Raw genomic sequence first — 24,143 nt, forward strand, 5'->3', positions numbered from 1 at the left:
AATAAAGGAGAAACATATCCAAAACCTGCTGGCTAATAGGAAGAAGATGAAATTAAACATTTATTAAAAGTACCAAAGTACAGACCCATTTCAAGTAAGAATGAACAGACCCACATTTTTCAATAGTCCCTGAGCAACAGTTGATCACAGCACAGAACAGCTATTCACTTACATAAAGAAATAGCATCAAAACAAGCTAAACTGTTTTTATTCTACTTTAACAGAGCAAGGAAGATTGATGCATTTTGGAAATATTGTTGCCCCAAAATGGCTAAAATAGTAGAGATTTAGCACCTAAAGGGAGTAAGCTTTGGATATCTATAACATCAACATGTTGGTTCTTTGATGGTGTCAGATAAATGAGTTTAAGCAAGGAAGTTGATTGCTAGAAAAATTATAGATTATACGTTAGGATTAGTGAGACACCATCAATTTCAGTTTTTTGTCTTCATTTCAAGGGCCATCAAACCATTTTTCTTTAGACTACCTGGGCTGGTTTGGGCCAAGATCTAGTCAATATGTAGTCTGCCAGGGATGTAGGTAAATAAGATAGAGGGACAAAGAAAAACTGAGCATCCCAGCCAGCTGAGTATCGAGTGCGGGGATGCACAGATGTCAGAGCGTGTTCCATGCAGTCGGTGACCAGGTTTAGGTTTGTGCTACAACCGAGCAGCCCTTGTATCATGAAAGCGTGATCTGTAAACAAAAAGAAAAATGGTGGTTAGCAATCTTATTGTTTACGGATTCCCTGGTGGCTCAGATGGTAAAGAGTCTGCCTGCAATGCGGGAGACCTGGGTTCGATCCCTGGGTTAGGGAGATCCCCTGGAGAAGGAAATGGCAACCCACTCCAGTGTTCTTGCCTGGAAAATCCCATGGACTGAGGAACCTGGCAGGCTACAGTCCGTGGGGTCACAAAGAGTCAGATACAACTGAGCAACTTCACTTTCACTTTCAACTTATTGTTTATATTTCTAAGATCCTGTTGCACAAGATCACAGAAGTCTAACTACTTTTCAGTTCCACAAGAATTAGGCCTATCAGTCCTATGCTTCCCAGTGTAACAGCCACTAGCCACGTGTAGCTAATGAGCACATAAAACATAGCTAGTATGACTTAAAACTGAATTTTTAAACTTAAGTAATTTTAAAGCTCATTTCTGTTATTGGAAAATTTTAAATATGCTTGGAACAATGTAGATGTATGAATCTACTTTTCAATTAGAAAATTTTTAGCATCTTTATTGAGATAATTCACATTCATAAAAATCTTCCATTTCAAGTATACAAGTCAGGGCTTCCCTCGTGGTCCAGTGGTTAAGAATTCAGTTTGCTTGGATCCCTGGTCCAGGCAGATCCCACACGCCACAGGTAACTGAGCCTGGCCACCACAACTACTGAGCCTGTGCTCTGGAGCTGGCAAGGCACAACTACTGAAGCCCGTGCGCCCAGAGTCTGTGCTCTGCAACAGAAGGAGCCACAGCAATGAGAAGCCCACAGCACCCCAACCAGAAAGTAGCCCCTGCTCACCGCTAAAGAGAAAGCCCATGCACAGCAAGGAAGACCCAGTGCAGCCAAAATAAATAAGAAGATAAAAATTTTTTAAAATCAAGTATACAAATCAGGGAGTTCCCTAGTGATCCAGTGGTTAAAACTCAGTGCTTTCACTGCTGTGACTTGGGTTCAGTCCCTGATTGGGGAATTGACATCCCACAAGCCAAGCAACATAATCAAATAATAATAATAAATAAAAATAAAATATACAAATCAATGACTTTTAGTATATCCAGAATTATGCAACCATCACCACAGTCTAAGTTGAAAACATTTTCATCATCCCAAAAAGAAACCTTATACCCATTAGCAATCACTCTCAACCCACCCTTGCCCTAGACAAATGCTAATCTACTTTCTGTCTCTACAGATTGCCTTTTATGGATATTTCATATAAATAGAATCATAGATCATGGTCTTTTGTGACTGGCTTCTTTCAGGAAGCAAAGTGTTCTCACAGTTCATCCATGTTGTAGCATGTATTGGTACTTCATTTCTTTTTATTGCCAAGTAATATTCCATTATATGGCTATACCACATTTTGTTTATCTATTCAGCAGTTGATGGACATTTGAGTTGTTTCCACTCTGGGGCTATTATGAATAATGCTTCTGGCAACTATCAATTGTATTAATCCAAATACAGAAGTACTTCCTAGGAAAATTTAGTATCCCAGTTGAGATGTGCTGTAAGTGTAAACTACACATCAATTTTCAAAGACTAATAGGGAAAAAATATAAAAGATCTTATCAATAACTTTTATATTGATAATAAATGTTAAACAATAGTATTTTGGATACATATATGCTGCTGCTAAGTCACTTCAGTCATGTCCGACTCTGTGCGACCCCATAGACAGCAGCCCACCAGGCTCCTCTGTCCCTGGGATTCTCCAGGCAAGAACACTGGAGTGGGTTGCCATTTCCTTCTCCAGTGCATGAAAGGGAAAAGTGAAAGTGAAGTCACTCAGTCGTGTCCGACTCCCAGCGACCCCATGGACGGCAGCCCACCAGGCTCCTCCGTCCATGGAATTTTCCAGGCAAGAGTACTGGAGTGGGTTGCCATTGCCTTCTCCGGGATATATATATGGGGTTAAAGTAAAATGTATTAAAATTAATTTAACCTGTTTTTTTTTTCCTTTGTAAAAACTATCTACTGGAAAATTTAAGATTATATATATGGTTCTCATATATCTATTGGATAACACTGATCTAAATTATTCTGATCTAGGGACAAATAAATGAACAATTTCAACTCCTTTAAATCATTAAATACATATATCCCTCCTTTTTCATAAAGCCACTTCTTAGTAAATTCTATTTTCCTTTGATTTCTCTTGTCAAATATATGTACCCACAAGGGGAGACATATTCTCTAACAGTTTAAAACTTTGGGTAGAGAAAAGCTCAGAAGAGCAGCTGGCAGCCCGACTTGTTAGGAATTGTAGTTCCCTAGCTTGTATTCTGAGAGGCTCAGGAAGTTTTCTATCAGCCTTTCCTTGATCCAATTTCTCTCCCCTCTGTGGATAGTCACCCTCCTAAGCCTGATGTACCCAGAAGACAGGACTGTAGGTCAGGAGTCTTCCATGTGCACATTCCCCTTCTCCTTTTTCTGTACTGAGATATCACCCAAAGTCAAGGCCAGGGCTACTGCTACCTGCCACAGGGCCTTTTTGTGAATGGGAAAAGAGCTGCTCCCTTTGGCCCTGGCAAGCTGCTAAATTCTTTATGTGAAGAAAAAGTACCCCTTCCCCAGGAAGGTACACCCCACGCTAGTGTGCATTACTTTCTTCTACTTAAAGGACTGCCCTCTCTCTTCCCCCAAAACCTATCCTCTTCCACGCCATGAAATTGAACCTTCTCACTCCTGCAAGACTCCCATTGCCTGCACGTGAGGTCCAGCCTCTGGGAATGGCCGACAATGCCCTGCAAATCCTGTCCTAACCCACTTACCTCTCCCCACCTATATGCCCCCTCCCTCCTCTCATAATAAAATGTGGAATTTGTGGCTAGGCTGTTACTCAAACAGTAGATAATACTGAATGCTCAACTAAGCAGGCCTCCCACACCAGCCCCTTCAAACTGTGGAGGGGCACCCTCTCACAAAATCCAGAGGCTTCACGCCTCCAACCACACAATACCTCCCTGGTGCTCAGGTGTCCAGGCCCATAGGTGACAAGGCAGGGTAAGCTCTGGCCTGAGGCTGCTTGTATGGCCTCTTCCTCAGCCACAACAGCCATCACCACACCAACTATGAAGGGACTAGGACCTTCCTGAACCTTCCCTCTTGTCTTGGGAAGGCTATATTGGAAGTGATTTATTCTTAGAAGATCTCCTAATCACTCTCTACCAACCACCTTTGCCCTTTTCATGCAAGATTATCCATCATGCCATTAAAAGAAAAGCTCACAGGCATCAAAAAACTTCTGTCCATAGGTCTCCTTAATATGCACAGGAGCTTCTTTCCAGGTTTGTTCCATCATCTCTGAGAACTTCTGCACATCTGTCATTGTTGTTCTGAAGTAGCCAGGTTCAACCATACTGACTTTCACCCCAAAATGTTGAAGCTCACGCCTAGGGGAAAAAAACCCTCAAGTTAACTCCTCTGATTGAAAGATACCACAATTTCAATGTTTTCAGGGAGAAAAAATAACAAAATAGTTATAAACACACCTTTACTGAATATTTTAAAGGATAAAGAAATGGAGGGGTTAGAAAATAATAGCAAACGAAGCAACAGACAAACAATTAATCTCAAAAATATACAAGCAACTTCTGCAGCTGAATTCCAGAAAAATAAACGACCCAATCAAAAAATGGGCCAAAGAACTAAACAGACATTTCTCCAAAGAAGACATACAGATGGCTAACAAACACATGAAAAGATGCTCAACATCACTCATTATTAGAGAAATGCAAATCAAAACCACAATGAGGTATCATTTCACACCAGTCAGAATGGCTGCTATCCAAAAGTCTACAAGCAATAAATGCTGGAGAGGGTGTGGAGAAAAGGGAACCCTCTTACACTGTTGGTGGGAATGCAAACTAGTACAGCCACTATGGAGAACAGTGTGGAGATTCCTTAAAAAACTGGGAATAGAACTGCCATATGATCCAGCAATCCCACTGCTGGGCATATACACCGAGGAAACCAGAATTGAAAGAGACGCGTGTACCCCAACATTCATCGCGGCACTGTTTACAATAGCCAGGACATGGAAGCAACCTAGATGTCCATCAGCAGACGAATGGATAAGGAAGCTGTGGTACATATACACAATGGAATATTACTCAGCCATTAAAAAAATACATTTGAATCGGTTCTACTGAGATGGATGAAACTGGAGCCCATTATACAGAGTGAAGTAAGCCAGAAAGAAAAACACCAATACAGTATACTAATGCATATATATGGAATTTGAAAGATGGTAACGATAACCCTATATGCGAGACAGAATAAGAGACACAGATGCATAGAACAATTTTATGGACTCTGAGGGAGAAAGTGAGGGTGGGACGTTCTGGGAGAATAGCATTGAAACATGTATATTATCATATGTGAAACAGAACACCATTCCATGTTCGATGCATGAGACAAGGGCTCAGGGCCGGGGCAATGGGATGACCCAGAGGGATGGGATGGGGAGGGAGGTGGGTGGGTGGTCCAGGAAGGGGAACACATGTAAACCCATGGCTGATTCATGTCAATATATGGCAAAAACTATTACAATATTGTAAAGTAATTAGCCCCCAACTAAAATAAATAAATTTATAAAAAAAAAAAAAGTTACAGAAAAAAAAAAAAGAAGACAAAATCAAAGACAAAAGAAAGATAGAAAAGAATGCCAGCAAATAGTTTTAATTTCTAGCCTTTTCTTTAAAAAACTTAACAAGGATCATTATTGTTAATATTTTTTATACCTGGTATTTACAAAGTCACTGGCATACAGTAGGCACTCAATAATAGTTTAATAAATATTTGGTTGGATTAAAAAAAAAAAAGAAATGGAGGGGAACAAAATAAAATTTTACGCATCCCTAGGTGCAATAATTGGGATATGATTATACAAACTACCATAACCATTCAATTCCACATCCGTTTATTTAACAGAGTTGTTCACTTTCGACCATGTGCTGTACACTGGAAAAATGAAGAATACAAGGAATAATAAGGAAAATTCATGTTCTTATGGTATCTACTGGGCTAAGTGTTTTGCATGCACAATCTCAGTAAATTAAGACTCTGCTCACCACCCCTGAAAAGCCCACAGTGAGTGAGTCTGATAAATAAGCAAATAATTGCAATACAAGTCAAAAGAATTATAAAGGCAAGGTATTCAGGGGTCTACATAAGTAGAAAAGAGGATGTAGATTTTCTGAGGGAGTCAAAGAAGGCTTCAGTAAGAGAAAATGTTTCAGTTGAGCCTCCAAGGATAAAGAGGAAATTTCCGGGTGAAGAAATTTCTGGGAGTTGAATACCATACTGATGGAATTGCACACACAGAAGCAGCGGGCTGTGAAAAATTACAGTGTGTTCAAAGACTGCAAGAGACCATCAGTGGAATGTGACGTGGGCATTAAATTGACAAGTCACTGGTCACTCCAGAATATTTGGGTTAGTTCAAAAACCATTTTCCGAAGTATTCATCAGGGGGCTGTGTATGTATCAGGCACTATGCTAAGTGCTGCCTTCACCAAGTGAAGTAAGATGGCATTGTGCACACTGTGAGGTATTACTTCAGTACTCCAGGACAGTGATGAGGGGTGCTCCCTGCTCTAGAGGTTGTAGCACCTTGCTAGAGAAGATGAAGCCCAAGCTGATGTCAAGGAGAAATGTTTGGAGCAGTGTTTCATAAGAATATAAAACACAAAGCATCGTGATCCTCTAAAGCAATGAATGGTTCTCAAAGTGTGGACCCCAGATCAATAGCATCAGCATCTGGGAGCTTGTTAGAATGCAGATTACTGAGCCCAAGTCTAAATTTACTAAATCAGAAACTCTGGGGCTAAGAACCAACAATCTGTTCAAAGTTGCCTTCCAGGTGACTCTGAGGCATGCTAAAAGTTAAGAATCACTGCTCTAAAGGAAAACCCTCCCTTATCAAACCAAAGCCTAAACCCTTTCAAGTTAGAGCTTCAGAAAATGATTCTCCAGGGGCCTGTGTGTGTTGGAGCAGGAGGGGCAAGCCAGGGGTGCTTTGGCCCTTTGCATTTCACTTCCCCTTGCAGCTTTCTCATAAATTCCCAACATACCACATCTCCATCCCCTTTAAAACTCTAACTCAAATGGGGGGTAAAACTTCCTTTTTCTGTTTATTCTTAGCATAATTAAGGCAAACTGGAATTTCCTAAAGGAACTAAATAATGATTTAAAGGTTGGAAGGGCCTGTCTTCGCTCTTGGCCTGGAAATGATTCAAGGAGTCTAAGAGTCATGAGCGGTGGTAAATTAGCAGGCAGTGGCCCCATGGAAGTGGTCAAAATGTTGGATAGGCAGGAAGCCAGGAAAGATGCCTGCCATAGAGTAACAACTCATGTAATGTCCTCGGTTATTTCCCTACTCCTTTCCTAAGCAGATAATATGATATGCACATTGTATTAGATATATACCAGTCATGGCATGTGGTAAGTTAAATAATGACTCCCAAACATATCAGGTCCTAATCCCTGAAACCTGTAAATGTTACCTTATATGGCAAAGACTTCACAAGTTTGATTGAGTTAAAGACCTTAAGCTAGGGAGACTGTGCCAGGTGATCTGAGTGCATCCTAAATGCAATCACAACTGTCCTTATAAGAGAGGCATAGGTAGATCCAAAGACCAACAGAGGAAGAGAAGGCAATGTGACCATAAAGGCAGAGGTTTATGTGGCCACAAGCCAAGGAATTCCAGCAGCCACCAGAAGCAGGAGGCAAGTAACAGATTCTCTCCTAGAGCCTTCAGAAGAACATGGCCCTGTCAACAACTGACTTTGACCCAGTGATGCTAATTTCAGACTCCTAGACTCCAGAACTGTGAGAGAATAAATGTGTGTTGTTGTAAGACACCATGCACCATAAATTACTTGTGGAAACTTATTACAACTGCCATAGGAAATTAATTCATGGTGTCTGTAATATTTGTAGCTTGTTTCTAAGAGAAACTGCCCCTAGAGGCAGCCTCTGCTAAAGGAGAGTCTGTGTAGCACTACTCTGTACCGTGTGACTGCATCCTCATGTCTACAGCTGGCATGACCAGGAAGGGTCCTTGATGGGAGGAGAGCCCCTCTTAGGACTGAACAGTGACTCAGCCTGTTATTACCAAGATGGCCATGGCAAATTACTGAACCTCTGTGCCTCAGTTTCCCTAGACATATAATAAGGATAAAAATAATTTCTTCCTCACTGTGTTGCTATGAAGATTAAGTGATTTGTTGGATGTAAAATACTCACAGCAGCGTCTAACAGATAGTAAGTGCAAAAAAAAACCCATCATGCGTGTCACACAGAACACACAAAAAAATTCTCTCAGGCCCAACAGGATTCTCTGTCTCAGAAATTAAAATATAAAGGGAACTATAAAAAGAAGAAACCGCTGAGAGAGGAGCAGGAAGCTGAAATGAGGTATTTTAAAAAGCCAGGAGGTAGAGGCAGGACCATTAGAGGGTTGTGGCAAACTTAAGTTATAAGAAAGAAAAGAAACCATTAGATAAAGAGAAGATATACAGAATAAAGGGATGAAATAAGTTAACTGGAAGCAGATGAGCACCAGAAAGTCACTGTGAAGAGATGAGGACAGAAGGAAAGAGAACAGTCATCCTCTCTTCAGAAATAACATTTTATCAAGGATATATCTTGAGAGTTAAAATGTGGTGTGGTGACAGGACACAAAGACTTGGGGTCAAAATATGGGTCTGCCAAATCATCGTTGTTGCAGGTGAACTTTGAATAGATACGAAATCTGAGCCTCAGCTTTCTGTATAAAACAGACTAGCAATAATATCTAGTAAACAATAATATTTAATTATTATCTAATAAATAATATCTAGTAAACATACCAGATTTTGGAAGTGATGAAATAAGATAACATAGGTGAAAGTGGCTAGTAGGTAGAGGTGACTAAGACATATTTAAGTACTCAGTGGTTGCTTTTGTTTGTTTGGGGATTTCTTTGCCACTTTATTTTTTTAATTGAGGGATAATTGCTTTACAGAATTTTGTGGGTTTCTGTCATACATCAAAAAGAATCAGTCATGTCCCCTTCTTCCCAAACCTCCCTCCCACCTCCCTCCCCATCCCACTCTTCTAGATTGTTTTAACTTAAGAGTCTTACCTCAGAATATCTGAGAAGGCTTCCACTCCATACTTGGAACAAGAGTAGACTGCTCCAAAGAAAGCAATTCTTCCCAGAATGCTGGAAACATTGACAATTCTCCCCTGTGCTCTCCTTACCAGGGGAAGCATGCTCAGGGTCACCTCTATCACACCAATGAGGTTCACCCTAAGGGTTTCCCTGTAGGTCTCAATCTTCAGCCACTCAGCGTAGCCATATGAGTGAAAGATGCCTGCATTGTTGACCAGACCCCAGAGCCCTAAAACAGTAAAATTCAAAGCAGGAGTTTAGTTTCAGACAAAAACGACAGACTTCTACCTTGATCAGTCTTTCTGCTGAAAACAGCTAAAAATGCTAGAAAAAATATACTTTTTCAATCTTAAACAAATCAAAATATGTTTTTTCAATCTTAAACATGTCTATCAGTAAGAAAATAAAAGAAGGTTAAGCCAAAAACAAAGAGAAGGCAGGAATCCAGGGAGGATAAACAGAACCTTAATGTTAGCTTTTGATTTGAGGGAATTTGCCAACCAGTATGAATTGAACTTTAGTATTTATAGCATCAAAAAATATACACAATTAGAAGATATGAAGTCCAAGGCCCACTAAGGTAGGGAGTCTAATAAAAAGACTCTTTCTGGATTAAATGGCTATGTTATCACTTTAAGGGTGAAACAGAAAGTACTTCCAAAGGACTGAAAGTATAACTTCCTGTCTTGAGCTCTGGGGTTGGAGGGAGAGGAGAAGAATCAGTCTCAAGGACCAAAATGAAAAGCAGATTTGGTGAAGATGAGACAATAAGAGTTCTCCTTTAGATTTGGTGAGTTTGAGCTTCCAGTAGAATTTCCAGTTGTGAAAACCAGCAAGTAGTTAGAAATTCAGGTGTGATGAACAAGAAATAATTTAGAAATCAAGGGCATAAAGGTAATAGATAAAACTATTTGTAAATGAGATCCATTCAACACTTGTTGAGCCCTTAACATGTACCAGACAGTATGTTAGAAACTGGGAATACAGTGATGGTTAAGAGAGATCCATGTCCTTGAGGAGCACACTCTCTAACAGGTGGGAAAACGTTAACAATAATAATAACAATACAGTAGAAATAAACCACTATACACAGCACGGAGGCAATAACTACCATAACTTCTGACTCTGTAGTCAAGAACATCCTCAGGTAGGAGTAATAGTTTAAAATCAATTTTCTAATTTAGAGTAAATTAAAAAAAAAATTCTTCAATCCAAACAAAATAATCTTATTACTATTTTAGAACTCATTGGATGAGTAGATATCTAGGAGGTCCAATTATCAGGACCTAATAAATCATAAAACAAGTAGAGAAAGAAGGGGATCAAAGAGAATTTGGATAATATCCAGAGAAAATGAACTTTAGAAAAGAGGATTTATCCATAATTGCCAAAAAATTTAAAACAACCAAGATGTCTTTCAGTAAGTGAATGGATAAACAAACTGTAGTACATACAGTGGAATATTATTCAGTAATAAAATTAAATGAGTACTCAAGCCACAGAAAAACACGGAGGGACCTTAAGTGCATATTGTTAAATGAAAGAAGCCAGTCTAAAAAGCTACATCCAATATGATTCCAATTGCATGACATCTGAGAAAAGGCAAAACTATGGAAAGAGTGAGGACAACAGAGGACGAGATGGTTGGATGGCATCACTGACTCAATGGACATGAGTCTGAGCAAGCTCCAGGAGATGGTGAAGGACAGAAAAGCCTGGCATGCTGAAGTCCATGGGGTCCCAAAGAGTTAGACACAACAGAGTAACTGCACAACAACAACATGGAAAGAGTAAACAGCTGCACAGTTGCCAGGATTTGGGAGGAGGTGGGGAGAGCAGAGGGGATGCGTAGGTGGAGCCAAAGGATTTTTAGGGCACTGAAAGTATTCTGCATCATACTATATCGGTAAATACAGGATATTTTACATTTGGCAAAACCTATAGAACCATACAACACAAAGTGGATCCTAATGTAAACTATAGACTTTCATTAATGCTAATGTATCAATATTGGTTTATCAATGTAATAAATGTACCACACCAATGCAAGATGTTAATAATAAGAGAAACTATAAGAGGGGGGTTGCATATGGGAGCTCTGTGCTTTCCAACTTTTCTGTAAATCTATCACTGCTCTCAGGAATACAGTCTATTAATTAGAAAAAATAAAATGAAAACTTATTTTAAAAAAAGAAGATGATCAAAGGCTGGCTGCAAGGAATGTCTGTATTTTAGATGGTAGCCAAGGGAAAAAGAAGCAGATTCTTAAGAACCCCTTAAAAATTCTTCAAACATAAAGAATCGTGAAGAAACAAATTGTGGTTGTAAATACTTCACTTGCAAGGTGAGATAACAGCCTGAAACCTACTGGGTTCATTTTTCAATACAAACATTGTTAAGGAAAGGAAACACTGCCAAAGATCACAACTGTCTTTCAAATGACAAAGCCAGTCTTTCAAGTCCTGTTTTTGAGATTATATATGTGAAATATATACTCACATAAAATGTTAACATCTTCATGCCTGAGTAAATGAAAGGAGAAAAAACTTCCCCATACCTCTGTCCCCCACATGCTCCTTCACCCACTCGGTGGCCGCAGCAATGCTCTCTGTCTTGGTGACATCCAGAATCACCGTCTGCAGCCTGTCTGATGTCTGGTTCCTCAGCTGTTTGGCCCCCTGCTCCGTCAGACACGCAGCCAGGACCCTCAAGCCTCGCAGGTCCAGCTGCCTGGCCAGCAGGTTCCCAAAGCCCGAGTCACAGCCCGTGATGAAGACGAACTTGTCCCGGAGGTGGCTCACCACCTGCCTCTCCCGGTACCAGCGCAGGAGGTAGTACAGGCCCACGAGGACCGCCAGGTACAGCCACATGGTGAGAGGGCCTCCTTCAAAAGAAAAAGAACAGCTTTCATTTTATTCCTTCCTTTTTTCTTTAACCAGTATTTACTATCTGCCAACCATTGCACTATGTGCTAGGACTCTGTATTAACTAATACACCGTCCTACCCTCTAGCCACAGTCTAGAGAGGGGAGTCAGGGAACTAACCAGACAATTGCATTGCATTGTGGTAGCTGCCAAACAGAAGTATACACAGTCTGATGGAGCTATAAAGGAGGGTGACCCACTACCTGCTAAGTTAGACCTAGCTTCACAGAGGCAATGATTTTTGAAATACTTCCAATAAAACAGTTAAAGAGTTCAAAAAGTGGATAAGGATGAAATGACATTCCAGGCAGCAATAATGTGTACATGAATAGAGGGGTGAGCAGCATAAAATTTCCTGATGCCTACAAGCAGTTCAGGTGATGTAGAGTGCATATGGAAGAAGAAATGGAAGGTGAAATGGTGAAGGGCCAGACCAGGAGGGGTCCTATAAACCACACTAAGGAATCTGGATGTATCTTATAGGCAACAAGGGTGTGCCATTAGAAGGTATTAAACTGAAGGCTAAGATGGCCAGATTTATCTTTAGAAAGATCTGACTCACAGTGGGAATGAAGGATGGATTAAACAGGGCTGTGATGAAGGCAAAGAGATTAAGAGACCCAACAGTTTGGTGAGACATTGCAGCCGAAGCAGTTTGTAAATATAGATGAATCATATGCATTGTTGAAATGAATGTTCAGAGATGCCTATACTTCTATACATAGTTCTAGAGAAACATCCACCTTTTGGGGGCAATCTGTAGTTGCTGGCTGAACTAACATATGACTCATAAAGTCATGTGCATGCTCAGTCGCTCAGTCGTTTCTGACTCTATGCGACCCCTGGACTGTAGCCACCAAGCTCTTCTGTCCATGGGATTTCCCAGGCAAAAATACTGGCGTGGGTTGCCATTTCCTTCTCCAGGGAATCTTCCCAGCCCGAGGATCAAACTCAAATCTCCTGAATCTCCTGTGTCTCCTGCATTGGCAGGTGGATTCTTTAACACAGAGCCACCTGGGAAGTCATAGTTGGAGGTCAAAGATGGGTGTAGGGGCTTCCCTGGTGGTCTAGTGGTTGAGAATCACTTGGTAACATAGGGGACACCAGTTGGATCCCTGGCCTGAGAAGATCCCACGTGCCGTGGGGCAACTAAGCCTGAGCACTGCAACTTATGAGCCTGTGCTCTAGAACCTGAGAACTGCAACTACTGAGCCCACGTGTGGCAAATAATGAAGCCTGCATGCCTGGAGCCCATGCTCCACAACGAGAGGAGCCACCACAGCTAGAAACCCACGTGTCATAACCAGAGAGTAAGCCCCTGCTCACCGCAACTAGAGAAAGCCGAAGTGCAGCAACAAAGACCCAGATCAGCCATAAATAAATAAAGTTTTTTTTAAATAGATGGGTTTGGGCCCACTAGGACATCACAAGGCCTACACAATGCTTACCTTAGCTTGGCTTTAAGGTCTCCCCAGTGCTCTGGTCCCAGATTTCTTTCTTAGCCTCCTCTTTTACCACCCTCTTTTGCACCCTACTCTTTAGTGGGGTCGCTAAGAGTCAGACATGACTGAGCGACTTCACTTTCACTTTTCACTTTCATGCATTGGAGAAGGAAATGGCAACCCACTCCAGTGTTCTTGCCTGGAGAATCCCAGGGACGGCGGAGCCTGGTGGGCTGCAGTCTCTGGGGTCTCACAGAGTCAGACACTACTGAGGCGACTTAGCAGCAGCAGCTTTAGTTGTAATAAGCACCTTTCAATAACCCACACAGTACAGGCTTTTCATGACCCAGTATACAATTCTGTCTACAGTTCTTTCCCAGCTCTCATCCATTTGACAAATAATGCTCATCTGTTAAGACACTACTGAATCATTTTCATTCAACAACATCAATTCAATGACCACTATGAGTCAGACACAATGTTAAGCACTGATACACAAAAGTGAACAAAACAAGATTCCATTATTCATTGAATTCATGGTCAAAGCGTAAAGACTGACAAGAAAACAATGCGATATACAGTCACCCCTTGGTATCCATGAGGGGTTGGTCCCAGGACCCTTCACAAATACCAAAATCTGAGGATGTTCCGTCCCTTATGTAAAATGACATAGCATTTGCATATAACCTATGAACATCCTCTTTAAATCATCTCTAGATTACTTACCATACCTAATATAATGTAAACAATATGGAAATAGGTGAAAAATACTGTGTAAATGCCTGCAATTAGTTGTAAATACAGTGTAAATGCTATGTAAATAGTTGCTGGCATGAAGCAAATTCAAGTTTAGCTTTTTTGGAACTTTCCAGAAATTTTTTTCCTAATATTTTTAATCTGTGGTTGGTTGAGTCTGCAGGTGCAAAACCTGTAGATATGGAGGGCCAACCATAATAGAAGTAAGGGCCAGATGCTGTTGGAGCATTCAGGAGAGGCTTCCAAGCCAGTCCAAGAACTGAGAGGTTTCCTAGTGAGAATAAATTATAACTTGAGATCAAAAGCATAATAAAATTATAGTAAGAGCCGCTAACACTTGCAAAGCACGTGCTGTATTACAGGCCCTGTTATAAGCATTTCATATATATTAAGTCACTGAATTTTCATAACAGCCCATTAAGGTAGGTCCTGTTAATATCCCTGTGTGTCAGTTCAGATGCCAAGACAGAAACAGACATGCAAGGCACTCACTGGGGGAAAATACCTATAGAGACTAAAGGTGGAAAGTGCAGGAGTGGGTGCCAGTACAGATCTGAAACAAGAAAGAGAAGGAAAGGAGGATTTAAAAGGAAGAAACTTAAACTGCAGTTCAGCCCTGAGAAAGTCTCAGCTAGGCTAATGAAGGTCCTTGAACAAAGACTGCCCAGTAGAGTCCTACATTGGGCTGAACTGGTTGGAAACTTCAGTTCCACCTCCTGACCTCCAGGGAGAAGAGAGGGGTTGGAGATTGAGTTTAATCACTAATGGCCAATGATTTAAGAGGCTTCCCTGATAGCTCATGCTTTTCAAATAGTGACATCAACAGAGCTGTGCTTGAGGAAAATTATCAGACAGCACTGTGTAGAGGTGAGAAGGGACTAACACTATGGGGATGGTGAGAGGGTTTCTATGATAAGTCAAGCAAGAGGTACTGAATGTTGAAGGTTTGAACAATGGATGTGACCATGGGAGTGACGGGTAGGGAAGAGGTGCTCCAGATACTAGAGAGCTGGACTCTACAGCCTCATCTTTGGAGTGAATGCATGGGGCAATGAAGAGAAAGTGTCAGAGCCCTAAGACTAAAAATAATACAAATAGAAATTGGGAATACTGGAGGAGAAACAGTTTTAAGAAAAAATATGATGTGTTCTATCTTGGATATATTGATTATCTGGCTCAACATCTGGCTGGAGAGTACTTAAGGAAATTAGAAACACAGAATAGAGCCTCAGAAAATGGTCAGATCAAGGGATATAGATATTTGAAATAGTCAAGACATCTCAAGGCTTTTCATTCATGTTCAATTTTGGCTTATGTTTTGGGATTCTGCCTGGCCTGGCATATCTCTTTTGCAAGTTTAGTCTTACTATGTGGTGGTTGAATAGTAATACCTAGAAAGGCTGTGGGTTCCAAGCTTCCTCCTCATGAGGGACGTGGATTCTCATCTTTGACTGGCATCAGGAAATTACCGTGTTAGTCAATAAACAGGCAGGATGAAGCTCTGTTAGTACAGTGCACCAGAGAATGACAACTGGGCAGAACCGAGGCAGTTGGCTAGAGAACACAGGACTCATATTGGAGAGAGCAGAAAACTTGGGGGAGGGGAGAGAATACGGAGGTAGGGGAAGAGGGAAAAGGAGAGAAAGAGAAGAGGAGGGAGGGAGCATTAAATGTCTCTATCCACTGTTTTCTCCCCTTCACTGGCTCACATTGCATGACAAGCCCACAGTTAACATCATGCTCGGTGGTGAAAGACTGGAGGCAAGTCTTCCTCTAAGATTAGGAATAAGGCAAGGTGCCACCCTCACCACTCATATTCAGTGTAGTACAAGAAGTCCTAGCTAGAGCAATCAGAAATTGAAATAGCATAAAAGGCTCCAAGTCAGAAAAGAAGTAAAACTGTCTCCTCTTGCAGATAACATGGACTTGTATACAGAAAATGCTAAAGACTCCACACACACACAAAAAAAATCTGTTAGAACTAATGAGAAAAATTCAGTTAAGTTTCAGGGTCAAAAAAAGAAACATATAAAAATCAGTTGCATTTCTATACACTAACAATGAACAATCCAAAAAAGAGAAACTCTATTTACCATAGTATAAAAAACAATAAAATACTTAGGAATAATTCAACCAAGGAGGTGAAAGAACTATACACTGAAAAACTACAAGACTTGACTGAAGAAACTGTAGAAGACACAAACAGATGGAAATGTATGCCATGTTCATAAATTAGAAGAATTCATATTGTTAAATATCCATACTACCCAAAACATACATAGATTCAATACAATCCCTATCAAAATTCCAATGGCATTTTTCACAGTAATAGAAAAGGCAATCCTAAAATTCTTATGGAACCACAAGAGACCCTGAACAACTAATGAAATTCTGAGAAAGAAGAATAAAGCTGGAGGTATCACACTTCCTGAATTCAAACTATATTACAAAGCTATAGTAATCAAAGCAATATAGACTGGCATGAAAATAGATACATTGATCAATGGAACAGAATCAAGAGCCCAGAAATAAATCCACATATACAGTCAACTAATATTTAATAAAAAAGCACAGAATACTCAATGGGGAAAGGATGTGTGTGTGCAATTAGTCGCTCAATTGTGTCCAGCTCTTTGCAATCCCATGTGCTGTAGCCCACCAGGTTCCTCTGTCCATGAAATTTTCCAAGCAAGAATACTGGAGTGGGTTGCCAGTTCCTCCTCCAGGGGATCTTTCGGACCCAGGGATCAAACCATTGTCTTTTGCATCTCCTGAATTAGCAGATTGATTCTTTACCACTATGCCACCTGGCAAGCTAGCTCAATAAATGATGGTGGCATATTCACAGGCAAAAGAAGAAAACTGGACCCTATTTTCACCACTCACAGAAATTAATTCAAAATGCATTAACAACTAAAATGTAACACCTGAAACCTAAAACTCCTAAAAGAAAACATAGGGAAAATTCCTTGATGTTGGCCTTGGCAATAATTTCTTTGGATGTGAAACCAAAAGCAACAAAAGCAAAAATAAGTGGGACTACATCAAACTAAAAAGTTTCTACACTACCAAAGAAACAATCAACAAAATGAAAAGGCAACCTATGGAGTGAGAGAAAATATCTGCAAACTGTATATCTGACAAGGAATTAACATCCAAAATATGAAAGGGACTCATAAAACTCAGTAGCAAAATAAATCCAATTACAAAAGGGTAGAGAATCTGAGTGGACATTTTTCCAAAGAAGTCATATAAATGGCCAACAGATACATGAAAAGAAGCTCAATATCACTAATCATCAGGGAAATGCAAATCAAAATCAGAATGAACTATCACTTCATGTCTATTAGAATGGCTGTTATCAAAAAGACAAGAGTTAACAAATGTTTCCAAGGATAGGGGGTAAAAATCCACCTATGTCAACAGTCCCAAGGTTGAACAACTAGAACAACCTGAAAGAGGTTGGGAGGAAGAAAGGGAAAGCCTATGAGAAGTCTCAGGGCAGTACTGAGAGCTGGGCTCTGCTTAACAGGTGTCTTCACTGAGCCACCTCCTTGGACTGAAGACTCTCAAACGGAAACACGACTCTGTAGGTGTTTCCTCTGAGCCTTTTCTTTACCAACAGTGAAGTCATTGGCCCATTCTGTCTTGGAGACTTCATCCTAAGACTATCTACAATGAACTGTAGAGCTCATCTGGCCATGTCCCAGCCTGAGATTCCCTTACTGCTCTCCCCACTTAGCAGAGTGAGCTTTTCTCTAAGGGAACGGTGTTTGTTTTTGTGGATGGGGCCATGTAAGCATGAAAGGAAAGGGAGAATATAGGAGAACAGGAAAGAAAGGTAGAAAAAGGTGTGGGGAAGTAGGAGGTGTCCAGGGGCTCCAGGAGAAAGTAGAGATGGCTTAATCTCTGCCTAAGCACCCACCAGGACGTCCTTTCTTTGTCTCTCCTCCCGCCGTCATCAGTCTTCGGAGCCTATGCTCACCAGCCCAGGTCTTGTTCAGTGACAGGGCTCAAAGGAGGAAGCAGGAAGGTTTGGAGCCCCATGAACTGACCTCTCTGGAAGCCTTGGAATCTGGGATGAACACAGTGTCACTAGCCACTGGTATGGATATTAGAAATATTAATATCAACTACTACCCCTGATTGGTTTCTCTAAAACCTGAAAATCCCAACAAAAACTAGCCATAATACTGTGTCACCTCTCAGTAGAGCAGCCATAAAAACCTGATACAGGTGTGAAAATGACAGGAAAAACCCAGGAAAAGTCCTAGGGAGATTGGCAATCCTCAAGGTTAGGCTCGCTGCTAAACTGGGCTTCCCCCCCCAAGTCACTGTACTTGGTGTGTGCCGAAGACTCTCACATCCAAACCTGGAGGTGTTTCAGGCTTCTGTAACTTTCCTCTTCAGCAACTAAGCAGAGCAGGGGCTTCCCTGATAGTCCAGTGGTTAAGATTCTGGCATTCCCAATGCAGAGGGCTCAGCTTCAATCCCTGGTCAGGAAACTAGATCCCACAGACCATAACTAAGAGACCTCATGCTACAATTAAAGACCTCATATACTACAATGAAGACCCAGTGCAGCTGAATTAAAAATATATATAGTGCAGAACACATTCCATTTCTCAGAACACTTTTTTTGGAGTCTGTTATACCAATGAGACCCTTGGCTAATACCCTACCTACCTTTCCTTTTATTCCTTTCCAATCTGCATGAGTTCCCCTGACCTCAACCCTGATTTTGCGGATAGCATAGAAATATGAGCATGTATTCTGAAGTCAGATTACTTGGGTTCAAATCAGGCTTTATCATTTACTTGTTGTGTAGCCTTGGGCAAGTGAATTAACCTCTCTACCTGTGTTGTTATTGTGCATGCTCAGGCGTGTCTGACTCTTCGTGATCCCATGAACTGTAGCCCACCTGTCTCCTGCGTCTCATGGGAATTTTCCAGGCAAGAATACTGGAGTGGGTTGTTATTTCCTCCTCCAGGGGATATTCCTGACCCAGGAATCGAACCCCGGTCTGCTGCAGCTCCTGCATTGCAGGCAGATTCTTTCCCCACTGCACCACTTGGGAAGCCCTCTACCTGTGTGCTCATATTCAAAATGGGAAAAGGACCATTCAGTGATTTGTTAGGAGAGTTTAAGTGAGTTAACACATGTAAAGCACTATGTAATTTCTAGATATTATTAGGATTGCTTTGGTGGTGGTTGTTTTATTATTGCCTTTCTAGGCTTTTATCCCTGAACACTGCCTCTTCCTCCAAGTCTTATCAGAATCACTTTTTCACAGTGTGTGCAACTCCAAGCATTGCAACATCCTTAGTCTTTTCTACATGCTTTTTATCACTACACTGGGCCATACTAGTTCACCCTGACCTTCTTCAGTCTCAAGTGGAGGGGTTTGTCTCTCTGCAATATAGCACAAGGCAAAATAAGGAATAGCCTTTATTCTCTTCTTTTAAATCTTCAGACGTGGGTTTATCTATAAGGTTCAATCAGTCTAGTCACTGATCCTATCAACAACACACAGATTCATGGACTGATCCATTGTGATGTTCTTTGTTCTCACACTGGGCATACAAACTAGGTATTCCTTGTAAAACAAAGAATGTTGTCCACTCTTCAGTTCTACAAGAATCAAGTCATTAGCCTCTGCAGTCACTGACTAGCAGTACACTCGGAAAAGAATTCAAGATGAAGAATGTGATTAAGCATTTTATACTTTGGAAAAACAGATGCCTTAGTTCAAGATATCTCAGGTGGAAAAAATTTAATGAACCCAGATTTTTGCATCTTCTCATACAGAAAAAAAGCACTAAAATCATTAACTGAGGACTTCCTTGGTGGTCCAGTGGTTAAGAATCTGCCTGCCAACGCAGGGGATACAGGTTTGATTTCTGGTCCAGGAAGATCCCACATGCCACAGGGACAACTAAACCCATGCACCACAACTACTGAAGCCCACACATTCTAGGGCCTGAGAGTTGCAACTACAGAAGCCTGTTCACCTTAGAGTCCCTGCTCTGCAACAAGAGAAGCCGCTACATTGAGAAGCACATGCACCATAACTAGAGAGCAGCCCCTACTTGCCGCAACTAGAGAAAGCCCACATGCAGCAATGAAGACACGGTGCAGTCCAAATAAATTCATAAATGAATTTTTAAATCTTTAATTCAGATATCTGATCCTGGTGGTGCAATGGATAAGAATCTGCCTACCAATGTAGGGGACATGGGTTCGATCTCTGGTCCGGGAAGTTTCCACGTACCGCAGAGCAACTAAGCCTGTGCACCATAAGTACTGAGCCTGCACTCTAGAGCCTGTGCTCCACAGTGAGAGAAGCCACCACAATCAGAAGCCTGAGCACCACAATGAAGAGTAACTCCTGTTCACCGTAACTTAGAGAAAAAAAAAAAAAAACTTGAGCAAAGTAACAAAGACTCAGCACAGCCAAAAATAAAAATTAAAAAAAAAAGAGTTCACAAGAACAATCAAACATTGCTATTGAACAAGTAAATATATTCGATTTGGAAAAAGCAATTTATCATTATCTACCAAAGATAATGATCCATCTTCCCTATACCCAAAGATTCCATTTTAGGTATATAACAACAACAAAATATGTACACCATAAGATGCGTTTGCAGCAGCATTACTTGTGATAGCCAAAAGCTGCAAACAACCCACACATGCACAAACGGTAGAATGGATAAATAAGTTGAGATATGTTCATACAATGGAATGCTATACAGTGACAAAAACAAACTATAGCTACACACAGTTACATGAATGAGTCTCACAAACTTAAAACTGTGACACAAAAGAACATACTACATGATTCCATCTACACAAAGTTTTAAAAGACAAAACTAATCTATGTTGGGACTTCTCTGATGGCAGTGGCTGAAATTCCACACTCCCAGTGCATGGGGCCAAGGGTCAATCCTTTTCGAGGAACTAGATCCCAATGCCACAGCTAACACATGGAGCGACCAAATAAATAAAAACAAATATTTTTTAAAGCTATAAAAAATAATTTAAAAAATTAATCTATGTTGATATTAATACAAATCATATTACTGGTTACTTTGGGGGAGGAGGCAGGGTTTAACGAATGAGAAAGATATTAGTGAACTGTCCACGGTGCTCATAATGTTCTATTAGTTGACCTGTGTGGCTGTAACAGAAGTGTAAATTTTGTGAAAATTCATTGAACTGTCACCTGTGTGTTCTCCACCCAAATTAGAAAAATTAAAATACCACCTTGATTAAAAAGAGAAGAAAAGAAATAGTCTGAAGAAAATCACTTCTGCATTTGTCATAAAATTCTTATCAAGAACACTGTGCATCTATACACTGTGTAAGATCCCACATGATATCCTGCTATGTATTTAGTACCAGGAAAGATTTTGTCTTTTCTAAGTAAATAGTATACTATAGATGATTTTTAAATTATCTAATTTTTCCATACTATCTTAGTGGTTTAAGGCCAAATTTAATGTTCAGTCATAGTAATTCTATTAGTCCTCATAAATAGCATTTTCTTCTTCTCTCTTCTCTTTCAACATGTTGATTTTCTTTTTCTTTTTATGCTTCCATTTGCATTTTAATAACTTTTTTTGTGTATGTGTCTTTTACTATAGATTACCTCAAACTCTTTTTGAAGATGCTACATTTGTCCAAGAATAAAATCTAACAGATTCACCAACCTCAGTCTCACCCCAAAAGTTGACTCAATTTTCCAGGTGGGAAAAAAATTAGTAAATACTCCAGTAGTTGATGCCATGTACTGGCATGTATATACACATATATCTATGTATAATATGATAAAATGTATATATACACATATACATATATCATACTTCATTTCATATCAGTATATGAGATTCCACAAAGAGAAAGGAAAAATGTTACGTGAGGAATTTTTATTTGTGAATATATATCACATTTCACCTACCTTTGGAATTTTACTTCTTCTCTGTTCTCAGCAGGATTAGAAATGTAACAAGAGAGAAGGAATAATGGGACTATTAAACCTTTGTTTTACTGGTCACATGGGTTAAAAAAGAGAAAGAAAACAATTTTCACCACTCCCACTGCAAAGAGCTTGCTCACAGTAGGAAATGGGGGTAGGGTTAGGGCAGGACAGAACTAGGTCACGGAGCTTCAGCAACACAACTCTCAGGGCTTAATTACATAAAGCTGCTTTTGCTTATCCAAAAGTTCATGAACTTACTCCACAGCTCCCAGCTTTAACTAAAAAAGAGCTGGTTTTCCACACTGTCAAGATTCCCAGTTTACAGAGCATACCTAAGGGGTCTTATGTGTAAGTATAAAATCACTCTCAACTTCTAAACAATATTTAAACTCCAAAAGAATAACTATCAAAAAAGCAGAGAAAACCATCAGTTCAGTTCAGTTCAGTCACTCAGTCGTGTCCTACTCTTTGAGACCCCATGGACTGCAGCATGCCAGGCCTCCCTGTCCATCACCAACTCCTGGAGTTTACTCAAACTCATGTCCATTGAGTCAGTGATGCCATCCAACTATCTCATCCTCTGTTGTCCCCTTTTCTTCCTGCCTTCAATCTTTCCCAACATTAGGGTCTTTTCCAATGAGTCTGTTCTTCGCATCAGGTGGCCAAAGTATTGGAGTTTCAGCTTCAGCATCAGAGAAAACCATGGTGATGAATTTTCTTTCAGAAATCAAAGTTGAAGGGTCTTTTAAAAAAATTATAGACCACAATCAAGATCTTTCTCCAAACAGATTTTATTCCTAACCCAAAACACACACATACACTCACACCATTTGTTCAGGAAGAGTGTTCAGAAGACTTCATGAACCCCACTGGGCAAGGCCCTTTCCTTTCCTGCAGGCTGCCCATGCCAATCTTCTGCACCTCTTTCACAACACCACTCTCTTGTGGTCAGAGTTCAGGATGCTTCACTCGCTTGTGCCCTGCCTACAGTTCTCAACAGTGCCAGCCTTGTTCAGCTGCAGAATCAGACCTGTTACAGTAGAAATTAAAAACAGAAAGCTCCCATTCTCTAAGTTGGAGCCTCTGCTGGAGTCAGGGAATGGGGAAGCAGAACCCACTCTTAGACTGCCCACCCGAGATCAGTTTCTGCTAACTGGGGCTCTGGACCTTAAAGCTGTCAGACACGTTTCCAAAAGACCTGCAGCTGCTTTATGATCTAATCCATTCTAGCAAATCAGTCAAACTCAAGGAGGGAGTCGTAGGAACCTTCAATTTAAAGCCAGTCCGTCAGAAGCACAGGTAACAACCTGGGCTTGCGATAGGCATCTGAGGTGGGGGGTAGTCTTGTGGGATGAACCTTGAATCTATGGAATCTGACACTACCTCTGGGTGTATCCATGTTCAGTCACTTCTTTGCAACACTATGGACTGTAGCCCACCAGGCTCCTCTGTCCATGGGATTCTCCAGGCAAGAACACTAGAGTGGTTGCCATGCCCTCCTCCAGGGCATCTTCCCGACCAAGGGATCAAACCTGTCTCCTGAAGCTGGGTAGATAGTATCAGGGCTGAGTTGAAATGTAATACACACAGCTGGTATACAAAGAACTGGTTTGGAGGTGTGGGTAAACACATCCCTCCTTCGCATTAGAACTGGTATAAAATCCTTCAGCACCTTTTCACAACTCTCTCCTTTCTTGGCTCCTATGAAATCACTATCTCTTAGCTCTCCTGCTTCCATTTCTATTTGTTCTCCTTGTCCTTTGCTGGCTTTTCTTCCTCCACCCAATTTTTAAAGTCAGTATCTTTAAGAGTTCTATCCAGGCCCTTCTTCTCTTCTCAATGCACACACCCTCCTTATATGAGGACCTCAGTCATCATCAACTTCAACCTGATCTACATTCTAATGACTTTGTAAATCTCTGCCTTCAGTCAAGATCTCTCCTGACATCTAGCTCCTCATATCCAACTGCCTGCTGGGCATCTTCCACTTGAATTCATTCATTCATTCTATAAATGTAGAGTTCCTACTATGTGCTAGGTCCAATGCTATTTACTGGAGCTAATGTTGTTGCTTTTGTTTAGTCACTAAGTTTTGTCTGACTCTTTGCAACCCCATGGACTGTAGCCTGCCAGGCTCCTCTGTCCA

The 24,143-nt window shown here is 40.8% G+C and overlaps 1 protein-coding gene across 1 annotated transcript; it reads right to left on the reverse strand.

The window, feature by feature from the left end:
- Positions 1–26: 26 nt before the first annotated feature.
- LOC145503560 (17-beta-hydroxysteroid dehydrogenase type 6) lies at positions 27–22,137 on the reverse strand. Its single transcript, XM_081483253.1, has 5 exons — positions 21,977–22,137; positions 11,451–11,777; positions 8,864–9,122; positions 3,961–4,124; positions 27–696 (listed from the first exon to the last, which is right to left on the reverse strand). The coding sequence occupies exons 2-5, from the start codon at positions 11,761–11,763 to the stop codon at positions 479–481; spliced, it is 954 nt and encodes a 317-aa protein (XP_081339379.1). The 5' UTR covers positions 11,764–11,777; positions 21,977–22,137; the 3' UTR covers positions 27–478.
- Positions 22,138–24,143: the final 2,006 nt, after the last annotated feature.

The sequence above is a fragment of the Giraffa tippelskirchi genome, chromosome 4 (genome assembly GCF_054371585.1).
Source record: "Giraffa tippelskirchi isolate mGirTip1 chromosome 4, T2T-mGirTip1v1.2.pri, whole genome shotgun sequence".
NCBI classification, from domain to species: Eukaryota; Metazoa; Chordata; class Mammalia; order Artiodactyla; family Giraffidae; genus Giraffa; species Giraffa tippelskirchi.

Excerpts from the sequence above, each read along its gene's own strand:
- LOC145503560 (XM_081483253.1), bottom strand. The coding sequence starts at position 11,763 with ATGTGGCTGTACCTGGCGGTCCTCGTGGGCCTGTACTACCTCCTGCGC. Across the intron at positions 4,125-8,863 it reads GCCTTCTCAGATATTCTGAG|GCGTGAGCTTCAACATTTTG; the intron begins GTAAGACTCTTA and ends TTTTTCCCCTAG. Across the intron at positions 697-3,960 it reads ACAGAAGTTTTTTGATGCCT|ATCACGCTTTCATGATACAA; the intron begins GTGAGCTTTTCT and ends TTTTGTTTACAG.